The sequence below is a fragment of the Hylobates moloch genome, unplaced genomic scaffold (assembly GCF_009828535.3).
Source record: "Hylobates moloch isolate HMO894 unplaced genomic scaffold, HMol_V3 SCAFFOLD_153, whole genome shotgun sequence".
In the NCBI taxonomy this organism is placed as follows: domain Eukaryota; kingdom Metazoa; phylum Chordata; class Mammalia; order Primates; family Hylobatidae; genus Hylobates; species Hylobates moloch.
The window spans coordinates 43,683-55,248 of NW_026652428.1; the positions used below are offsets into that span (position 1 = coordinate 43,683).

An 11,566-nucleotide genomic window follows, 5' to 3' on the forward strand; every position below is an offset into this window, starting at 1 on the left:
AAAAAAAAAAAAAAAAAAAAAAATCATAAGTCGGCTGGGCGTGGTGGCTCACACTTGTAATCCCAGCACTTTGGGAGGCCGAGGCAGGCAGATCACGAGGTCAGGAGATCAAGATCATCATGGCCAACATAGTGAAACCCCGTCTCTGTTAAAAATACAAAAATTAGCTGGGTGTGGTGGCGCATGCCTATAAGCCCAGCTACTTGGGAGGCTGAGGCAGGAGAATCGTTTGGACCAGGGAGTCGAAGGTTGCGGTGAGCCAAGATCACGCCACTGCACTCCAGTCTGGCGACAGAGCAAGACTCTGCCTGAAAAAAAAAAAAAAAAAAAAGAAGTAAGTCATTGATCTGACTGTGACTGTGGGGCAGAGCAGTGTTCCCTGGTGATGGGATTCCTCTGTTACTTTGCCTTTGGATTGCTTTAATGCTTGGACTCAGCTCCCTGTCCAGAGATTTGCAGTGCACAGAGAACTGGCCTGGGCGCTGGGGAGATGAGCCTGTATCATCAGTTGCTAAAGCTGTGCCACTTTTAAGTTAGAAAGGGAAAGTTTTTTGGATCAATTAAAAGGGAAGAGTTCTGTGTAACGCTATGGAGTGTGAGTGCTGCCCAAATCTAAGCGAGCCGAAACCTCAGTCAGCCATGCCTGGCTCCTTTTGGCCTGGCAAATTGTTTCTGGAGAGATTTGGGGCAGCTACAAAGGAATGTTTTTGTGAGTTGGAGGAGAGCTTAGAAAATGGTTAATACAAACCCCGTATTTTGCACATAATAGAAATGAAGCCAAGAGAGGCTAAATAACTGGCTATAAATTAAACACCAAGGGAGAAAGGAATATTGTGCTTAATCTCTAGAGAGCTTTCTTTCCCGCTTTCATGTTTGGCCCCTAGAGAATCGATGACGTTGAAAATGGTGGACCAGACTCATTTGGCAGCCCTCCCACGTAAATTACATATGAATGCTCAATAAAATACTAGTAAAATATGCAAATGCTTATATGAACGTGCAAGGGAGATGGAGAAATGCCCAGGAGCCAGGAATGGAAAGGAAGCAGAATTATAAGTGACAGCCCTAGGCTGCCACAGCAGAAGCGACTTGAGGTAGCCCACTACGTTTGCAGCTTTGGAGAACAGCCCGATTTTCCTAAGTCCTCAAGAAGAGTTTATCTGAGACCAAGGGCCGAATTCTGAAGGAGTCATAGAGTTGTGACATGAGCTCACCAACAGTGAAAAGTGGTGTCACCACATGGCCATAGCACACATGTGGACATGTCTGTGGGCCACAGAGCAGAGAGAGCACCAAGACACGGACACACCAAATCCTCCAGGGCTTTAATGTCAGAGTAGGCTCGGGAACATAAATGCTACCCTTGAGAATATGCAGGGGTAGGGAAATCCTGATGGAGAGTAAATGAAATAAGAAACCTAAAGTTACTGATTTCACTTGGAATTGGATGGATGAAGTTTCTTCTAATCAGGAGAAATGAGGGGTTAGGAGAAAAATCTAGCTTGGTTTTAGGAAAATAAAGGAATGTACATTTTGTGCACCCTAATATAAGGCCTATGAAATATCATCCCTAATATAGAAATGATTCAGCTAGGTCCAGTTTCATCAAGAACCTTGGGTTTCCACACCAAGCCAGGAGGGAACCCGTGGCCTCCACAGAACTGAAGCTTTGTTGACAGGCTTCCGTGTGAAGCTAGGAGACCTGCGAGCTGCAGTCCTGGAGAAGAGGGATGAGCACATTGCCATGGGGTCAGTCCCTGGAGGTGAGATGAGAGATTGCCTCCACCCTGGCTCCAGATGGGAAACACAGAAGGGTCTCCCATGAGAAATCAGTTGGGACCGGCACCTCTGGAAGCCAGATTTACATTACCAGAATGCTATAGGAAATTCCAAGCCAAAAAGTTAAGATAAAACTTGGCACTGCCTGTCAAGGGAACCCAGTCCTCAAGGGATTCCCTCAGAAAAACCAGCCTTACAATAAAAAAATTACACAGCACACTTGGCGAGACCCAGGATGAGTGGCAAGCTAGTAAACAATGAAGCCAGAGGATTAAAGATGAAAGGAGGAAACAGAAACCGCATAGAAGGAAAAGCAGTGGTGGATTTGAAAAGGAAACAAATAGATCTTCTAGAAAAGAAAAATATAGTCCATGAAATGAGAAAGTTGATGGGTATGTTACAGGGTAGATGCACATAGCTAAAGACAAAAAGGGTAAGGAGTATTAAAAATAGGTAGAGAGCACAGTGGAATTATCATATGAGGAAAACCAACATATATCTAGAAGGATATTTAATATTTTATGAAATACTGATAGAGGTTTTATAGAATTGATAGAAAGCACAAATCTTCAGATTTGAGGAAGAGCACTGAGACCTGAGGAGGCTGAAATAAAAATAAATTTACTGTTAATGATAGACAATTTGGAATGGCAAAGACAAAGGAAAAATATTGAAAATAGCCTAAGAAGGGGAAAGTTCAGAATACTTGCAAAGGAACAAGAACTGCAGGACTTCAACAGTCACCATAAAAGCCAGAGGACAGTAGTGCCTCAAATTCTATACCCAGCTAAACTACCATTTAAGTGTGAAAGTCATGGATGTTTTTAGACCAAGACTAAGAGTGTTTACAGCCTTAGTCCTTTACCCAAAGAATGAATGTTATTCAGGATGAGCTCAATTGAACCTAAGAGGAAGGAGTGAGATGCAAGAAGTGTTGGTGAGGAAAGAAGTTGGTAGATCTCAAAATACTCTGACAGTAAAAATAACAATAATTGGAGGCTTAAAATCAGAGTGTATCTAAGCACTAGGAAGCAGTTCAACGTGTGTGTGTGTGTGTGTGTGTGTGTGTGTAAGTGATTATATTATAGCTCATAGCATTTAAAGTCTTTTGTAATTGGAGGACTTTGCTAAATTAGGTATGCCTACAAAAAGTAGTTAAGATAGCCACTGATGTATAATTTTCAAATAAGCAGAGGGGAAAAATGGAGAATTTAAGAATCCAATAGAAGATAGGAGAGAAAAAATAAAAGGCAATGGAAACATTAAAAATAAAACTCATCAGTTAAAAATGTAGACTCAAAATGTAAAATTATATGCCACTTATAAGAGTTATGTCTAATACAGAATCATAAAAACGATAAAGATATTAAAAAGATAAAAGTAGGGCTATGTTAACCAAAGGTTCCCTGAGGATGGCTATAATAATATCAGATAAAATGATCTTTTAGGCAGAATTGTTGCTTAGTGATATATGGACCAAATGATGTAATAAAACTGAAGTTGGGAATGCATCCAGCCCCATCATTTCACATATATCAACTCAACTTGAATTGCTAAAAGCTATTTGATGAATGCGAAGTCTTTGAAACTAGTAGATAAACATATTAAAAATATGAACAAAATCAACAAACTTGATCAAATGGGCACTTAAAACTCTGCCATGAACGTAGAATAAGCACATTCTTACTAAGCATATGTGGACCATCTTCAGGAAGCTGACTCTGCAGAGCATATCTCAGTGGCTTCAAAGAACTGTGATCACACAGACCATGTTCTGTGACAACAGTGCAATTAAAGCACACTTTAAATAACTCATAGCTAAAAGAAAAATGTCATAAGATATATTACACAATATTTGGGTCTGACTAATGATGTGAAGATTAATTTACTGGATGGCTAAAGAAGAGTGGAAGGAAAATTTTACACGTAATGCATACATAGAAAAGGAAAAAGATATAAAATGAATTAACTACAGAAGTTGGAAAAAGCATCAGAATAGAGAGATGAACAGACAGTTACACAAGGGGAGCCCCAATGACGAGAAATATTCCAAAGGATGTGGAAGCTCATGAGGAATTCATAAGATGTGAACTAAAACTGTAGTGCAGAACTATTTTATGTCCATCAGATTGGCAAATATTTTAAAGCCCCCAGACGCCAAATTCCGGCACAGCTGTAGGGAAGCACTTTAACTCAGATATTGTTAGTGAAGTACAAATTGTTTCAAGCACTTTTGAGACTCAGATCAATGAAAGATTTCAAGACTGTATGACACCACATCCAAATGGATACGTTTTTTCCCCTTCCAACTTTTATTTTAGGTTCAGGGGTACATGTACAGGTTTGTGACATGGGTAAATTGTGTGTCATGGGGGTTTGGTGTACAGATTACTTTGTCACCCAGGTAATGAGCATAGTACCCAATAGGTAGTTTTTAAATCCTCACCCTCCTCCTACCTTCAGTCCTCCAGTAGGCCCTGGTGTCTGTTGTTCCCTTCTTTATGTTCATGTGTACTAGTGTTTTATTCCCACTTATAAGTGAGAACATGAGGTATTTGGGTTTTGTTCCTGTGTTAATTTGCTTAGGGTAATGGCCTCCAGCTGCATCCATGTTGCTGCAGAGGATATGATTTTTTTTAATGGCTGCATTGTATTCCATGGTGTATAGGTACCACATTTTCTTTATCCAGTCATGTATGTACTTTTGAGAGACTCTTGTATATGCACAGGACAAGACATCTATATAGGTGGTCATTAAATATTATAATAGCAATAATGTGGAAACAGCTTACTGTCCTTCAACTGGGAAATGGATAAAGAAATTGTGGTTTGTTTGTATAATGGGCTATTCTATTACACAGTAATTAAAATAAATGGAGCACATCAACCAACATAGATGGATGAAATCAACTAGCAAATATGACCTTTCAGGGAAAATTTCTAAAAATATGAAATAATATAAATATGCATTGGAATGATGCATACAAGTTCTCTGGAGAAGAATAAACAAGAGTAGGTTTTGGTTGTATTCTAGAATTTTTTTAAGTGTTCAAAGTAAAATATGGGAAAAATTAATGTCAAATCTTTATACGTTTTGTTCATGGTTATTGTCTGATAGCTGTGTTTTTCTGTATGTTTGCAGCATTTTAGCATTTAACATTTTTAAATCAAAAAGAATGTTGAAAAAACAATTAGGCAAAAAGATACGGGAGATATGAATTTTGAAAGCAAAAAGGTTATGTTATTGTTATTTGAAGAAGATGGTATCTATGTAGAAAATCCAAGGCATTCAACTGAGAAACCGTTATAACTAAGATAGCTGAGTAAAGTGGCAAGATCTTTAAAAACTTGCAAATGGGATTAAGTTAATTATTTTGAGATAAGAGGATCATTCTGGCTTATCCAGGTAGGCCCAGTGTAACCACAGAGGTCCTTAGGAAACCAGGGCTGGAAGACTGGATTCAGCAGTAGATGTGACAATGGAAGCAGAGGTTGGAGTGATGCAATGAGGAACCACTGGCCAAGGAAAGAAGGGGTCCCTAATGTTACTGAAACACCAGGGTTTGGTCTAGGTCCTGCTGCTCACCACACGGAAAGCCAATCACTGAGACAACAATTATTGCCAAGAAAGAAGGCTTTAATCTGGTGATGCAGCTGAGGAGATGGGAGCTCAGCCTCAAATCCATCTCCCTGTCTGACTAAAATGAGGGCTTTATATAGCAGGGAAGAAAGGTAGCTATGTGTGAGAAAAGAGGAACATGGAAGGGGTAAGGAAGCCATCCTGATGATTGAGGGGCCTAGTGTCTTATTGTCTGGATGTGATGTGATGATCTGGTGAGTTTCGATTCTTTGATACTGAGAGGTCCTTTCCTGAGGAGGAGTCAATTTCTATGTTTATCCTAAAGAACTGTCTATGGCAGTGGTTCTCAACCTCCCGGCCATGGACTGGTACTGGTGCGTGGCCTGTTAGGAGCTGGGCTACACAGCAGAAGGTGAGCAGCAGGTGAGCAAATGAAGCTTCATCTGTATTTACAGCCACTCCCTATCAATTACATTACCACCTGAGCTCCACCTCCCGTCAGATCAGCAGTGGCATTAGATTCTCATAGGAGCGCAAACCCTATTGTGAACTGTGCATCTGAGGGATCTAGGGTGTGCACTTATGAGAGTCTAATGCCTGATTATCTGTCACTGTCTCCCGTTACTCCCAGATGGGACCGCTAGTTGCAGGAAAACAAGCTCAGGGCTCCCACTGATTCTTCATATTATGGTGAGTTGTATAATTATTTCATTGTATATTACAATACAGTAATAATAGAAATAAAGTGCACAATAAATGTAATGCTGTTGAATTGTCCCCAAAACATTGTCCCTACCTCAGGCCATGGAAAAATTATCTTCCATGAGACTGGTCCCTGGTGCTAAAAAGACTGGGGACCACTGGTCTATGAGACTGTTGGGTTGGTTTCACTGGAAACCAGGGAAGGTTTGAGGAAAGTGATTCTCACGCAGAGCCTCTGGAAGGAAGGCAGCCCATGTCACATGGATGTGAGGACTTTGACCCCCATAACTGTAAGATGAAAGATGTGTGTTGCTTTACGCCCCTGTTTGTGGTAACTTGTCACAGCAGCCATAGGAAATTAGTACACCATATAGATGATTGCTCTCTAATAGTTTCCCTATAAACCTAAAGTCATTTAGACAGAAATAATAGAGAGAAAAAGTATTTACAACAGTAAGAAAAATTAGAGGGCAGCTAGAAATCTACCTAAAAATATATGTGAAGATCTATATTAAGAAAATTACAAAGCTTTTCTGAATACTTCAGAAGGTCTGAAATAGATACATAGACCATGCTTTCTCAATATCATGAAGTGAGTAGTTTTATGCAAATTATCCATTAAAGTCCTACTTTTAAAATGGAACTTCCTGGGATGATTTTAAAATTTAGAAGAGAAAAGTAGCCATGAAATTGAGAATATTGCCCCCAAAAAGTAACAGTTGTTTTTCTTTTTTTTTTTTTGAGACAGAGTCTCACTCTGTTGCCCAGGCTGGAGTGCAGTGGCGTGATCTCGGCTCACTGCAAGCTCTGCCTCCCAGGTTCACACCATTCTCCTGCCTCAGCCTCCCAAGTAGCTAGGACTACAGGCGCCTGCCACCTCGCCCGGCTAATTTTTTGTATTTTTAGTAGAGATGGGGTTTCACTGTGTTAGCCAGGATGGTCTCCATCTCCTGACCTCGTGATCCGCTCGCCTCGGCCTCCCAAAGTGCTGGGATTACAGGCATGAGCCACCGTGCCTGGCCCACAGTTGTTTTTCTTAATGTCCAAACATACTTCAGTCATCATAATTTAACAAATGTGATGTTGCCACGGCAACAAGCCAAGTGATTCAGTGGGGAGGGGGAAGGCAAGGTTAGAAGTGAATAGAGCTTGTTTTAGATGGGCAGCCAGAGAACACCTTCCATGGAGGTGACATTTCAGCAGGTGTGATACAAGAGAGACAGCAAAGAACACTGAGGAGTGGCCTTGGCCAACTGAACAACAAGGAACCAGCTTGCTGTGCTTTGGGGAGAGCAAGGGACTCCCTGTCCAGTGGGGAAGAAGTGTTGGGGAGGTTAGAGAAAATTTGAGAGCGTTGATACTGTGGATATAATCTAGTTATTCTCCATTATCTGTCTTTCTGATTTCTTTCTGAAGGCTCAATTTTACTCACCTACTTGGGGAGACAGCCATAAATTATCAGGTTACCTAATGATGGCCCCATCTGAGTTTTGGTCCCACTGAGCTTCCAGTAGAATGTGAAGGTGGCTGCCTCGAGGCCTGGCTGGAACGTGGTGCTGTCCGTGAGACTCTACCCTGGTCCCTTCTCACCTGGGCAGACCTTTATATGCCACTGCCTCAGCACCTTCCCAGGTATAGCTGCTGGCCATTTAGCAATATTCTTTTCAATGCTAGTCTGGCCAGAACACAGTGAAATGATGAGCTGGGACAGGCAGCCCAGATTATATCAAAACCACCACTGCACATCGTCACAGCAGATTAGATACTGCATTCAACAAAGAAACAAAGACATGGGATCCAGTAGACGGGAGCATGGGGAATGCAGATTCCCCATGCTGTGCCTGTATGGTTGAGTTCATGAAGATCATACATACAGAACTTCACCCTGCCTGATTCAGCCTATCTTTTTAAGGAGTTGTCATCAGCATTTTAGTGACCTTCCAGCTTTATGTTGTCAATAAGAATTACCTTCTATAACTTAATTCAGTGCATGGATAAGGGTTGGCTAGGAGAGTATCCAGGTAGAACCTAATGATGTTAATAATAAGTAGTGGTCTTTGCTCATTAATGACTACTCTGCAGACAGGTGCGTTTCCACTGTCCCGAGAATGAAGACAGTCTCCTCATCTTAAATCCACCGCCTGGCTTCCGCCACCTCTCCATCACCTCCACCTCCCCAGATGCTGGTGGATCCTACAACACTTCTTACCCTTAGGGTCCACTAGAAATACTATAATTTTCCAGTTAAATCTGTAACAACAGATGCCTGCCATCTTTCAACTTCACTTGAAAAGAAAGGATCAAGGCCAACCAGAAATGAGCCAAAAGATTCAGAATATGAATATATCTGTTTTGAAGTCATTTTCAGATTGCTGTGTTGTTTTAGCTTTGTCTGATATAAGTTCATGTTGATGATTAACTTTCTTGTCCAACATTAGTTTTCCCTACATGTTATATTAACAGAATTGTAGTTTGCATGTTCCTTTTAAGAGACAGAGTAGTCCTCCAGCCTCTTGACCACACCACACACCTGCGTGTGCAGGCACACACATACATGTGCACCACACAAACACCACACATGCATACTCACACGCATCCCTCCTCCTTTGTCCCTTTCACTTCCCCTTGTTCCCTGTAGCCTGGCGTTGCCCCCTAGAGCTCCTGCCTGTGGCTGTACTGGGCTCCCCACATATCAGGGCAGTGTTTCCAGCTCCCGTTTTAGGAGCAGCCCACTCACTCCCCATTCTGGGTGCTTTAAGACCCTGTGTGCCCCCTAGTGTGTGCGCGCGGGACTGCTTCTGTCTGCTCTGGACCTGGGTGTAGCAGGACAAAGCCTTCAGCTCCCCTCATCAGCATCGTAACTTCTGTTCTGTTTACAGGACAGTGATTAGCTTGGTTTGGGGATGCCCATGTTTTGTCACACATCTTTTTTTTGTATTTTACTTCTGTGGCTTTGTGCTTAATGATGTGGTAGGCGGGGAGGAGGGACTTTCTGAGTGTGAATTTACATCATTTTGACCAACCTGGGTTAGATGTAGTGTTTGGAAAGAGAAGCACAGTTGGTCCTCATCATTTGCAGATTCTGTATTTGTGAGTTCACCTAATACCTAAAGTCTATTTGTAACCCCCAAATCAATACTCATGGTGCTTTTGTGGCGTTTCACAGACACATGCCCAAGGCAGTGAAAAATTTGTGTCCCAGCTGGGGCTGAACAAGGCGATGGTCGGCTCCCTGGTTTCTGCCCTCAAATTGTGAACAAGTGGCCTTTTCTTGGTCTATTTAGTGCCACGTTTCTTGCATATTTGGGCTTTTTGTTGGTGATTTTATTGTTTCTGATGGCCCCCAGGCATAGCGCTGAAGTGGTCTGCTGTTCCCTAAGTGCAAGAAAGCTGCGACCTGCCTTATGGAGAAAAAAATGTGTGTGAGAGAAGCTTCGTTCAGGCATGAGTTATGAGGCTGTTCGTCATGGGTTCAATGTGAAGAAATCAACAGTACATATTGAATATGGTGTCTTTAAACAGAAACATACATAAACCAAGGTTATATATTGGTTGGTTGATGAAAATATTATGACGAGAGGCTCGCAGGAATTTGACTGTGTATTTCCCGTAAGAGCAGTTGTTCAGTATTCACTAATTCAGTGTTCCCTGTAGCTTTCTACAAGATAATTACCACAGATAACAAGAACCTATTTTAGTAGGTGACAGAAAATCGAAACCTTCCCTAGGAAAAGTTCATAACAGAGCCCCCAGGTAGCCCTTCCTTCCAGCCCTCACTGAATCTTGCTCTTTTGTGACTGCTCTCCTTGGCAGGTTACTTCCTGAATTTTCTGGAGCCAGTAAACAATATCACCATTGTCCAAGGCCAGACGGCAATTCTGCACTGCAAGGTGGCGGGAAACCCACCCCCTAACGTGCGGTGGCTGAAGAATGATGCCCCGGTGGTGCAGGAGCCACGGCGGATCATCATCCGGAAGACAGAATACGGTTCACGACTGCGAATCCAGGACCTGGACACAACAGACACTGGCTACTACCAGTGCGTGGCCACCAACGGGATGAAGACCATTACTGCCACTGGTGTCCTGTTTGTGCGGCTGGGTGAGTTGGACAGTGAAATTGTGTGGGTTAGCAGATACGAAGGTTCCCAGCCACCGAGCAAGAGGTCCAGTTGCTATTTGAAACCGAACACACACCAATCAGCATGAGGGGAGAGCAATGAAACCGTTCCCAAGGGCCTTCCCCATGTGCCCCAGGGCCCAGCTTGACCTGTTACCCATTTACTAGTAATAAAAGAAAATAGGGCCAGGCACGGTGGCTCACACCTGTAATCCTAGCACTTTGGGAGGCCGAGGCAGGCGGATCATCTGAGGTCAGGAGTTCGAGACCAGCCTGGCCAACATGGCGAAACTCCATCTCTACTAAAAATACAAAAATTAGCCTGGCATGGTGGTGGGCGGCTGTAATCCCAGCTACTCGGGAGGCTGAGGCAGGAGAATCGCGTGAACCTGGGAGGTGGAGGTTTCAGTGAGCTGAGATCGCACCATTGCACTCCAGCGTGGGTGACAAGAGTGAAACTCTGTCTCAAAAAAAAAAAAAAAAAAAGAACAAAAAGAAAATAGGTGCAGATGGAGTGGTTTACAGACCTGGATCCCAGGCACACATGCAGAGCCGAGGTGTTTAGCAGGAAGGCCGTGTGTTAGGAGGTCAGGTGTCAGTGGGAGGGTGGCTACACTGCAGGACGGCTGGGCAGGGCCTGAGGCTGGCCTGGCTGGGGTGGGGAGAAAGCTGAGCACGATGACCAGAGATTCTGAATCTCTGTGCTCGTCACACCTGTTGAAGGAATTAAGTGGCAGGAAGGAATGTGTCCCCTTCATCCCAGCTGTGAAAAACTCCCAGGCAGTGAATGCCCCGGCCCTGCCACCCAAGCCCACGCCATCCGATCACAAGTAGTAAAACAGATTTTGTATGTAAAGACTAGATGAGAAGAGAGAGAGTAAGGACAGCAAAAACTCCAAAAACAAAGATACCCTCAGTGACAAAGTACCCCTTCCCTTGTGTGTGGTTTCCAGCCTTGCTGACGTGATCACGAGTGGAGCCTGAGGCCCAAGGACAGCTGCCCACCAGTGAGCCCCCTGGCTTCAGCCTGTTTGCCACTGGCCTGATTTAAAGAAGGTTGTATTCCAAATCACGGAGTATTAATAACTTGTCTTTTTGTTTCCTCTTTTTAGGTCCAACTCACAGTCCAAATCATAACTTTCAGTAAGTATCTGTTTTCCCCAAACCATGTTCTGCTGCTCTGAGGGTTTTTGTTATGTAAGAATCCGGGTTTTAAATCCTGCCAGCTCATGTCTTTGCCGAATTTGCTAGAAGTTGGCTGGGCTTCACACAGGGATGGCCACGTGCTTGCTTAGGGTTGGGAAACGTTTACATTTTTCATGTTTTTTGTACAGAAAAAATCAGAAAAACAAAAATGGTTAATTTCCTTCTGTGATCATGACCTTA

At 43.0% G+C, this 11,566-nt stretch overlaps 1 protein-coding gene across 1 annotated transcript in view; it reads left to right on the forward strand.

Annotated features, from left to right (window-relative positions):
* The window catches only part of LOC116464062 (tyrosine-protein kinase transmembrane receptor ROR2-like), a 28,272-nt gene extending 16,931 nt beyond the window's left edge, over positions 1 to 11,341 (forward strand). Inside the window, exons 3-4 of the mRNA XM_032147346.1 lie at positions 9,875 to 10,162; positions 11,293 to 11,341. Of these exons, the coding sequence (XP_032003237.1) occupies positions 9,875 to 10,162; positions 11,293 to 11,327 (323 nt within the window). The 3' untranslated portion in view covers positions 11,328 to 11,341. The remainder of the gene's footprint in view (positions 1 to 9,874; positions 10,163 to 11,292) is intronic.
* Positions 11,342 to 11,566: the final 225 nt, after the last annotated feature.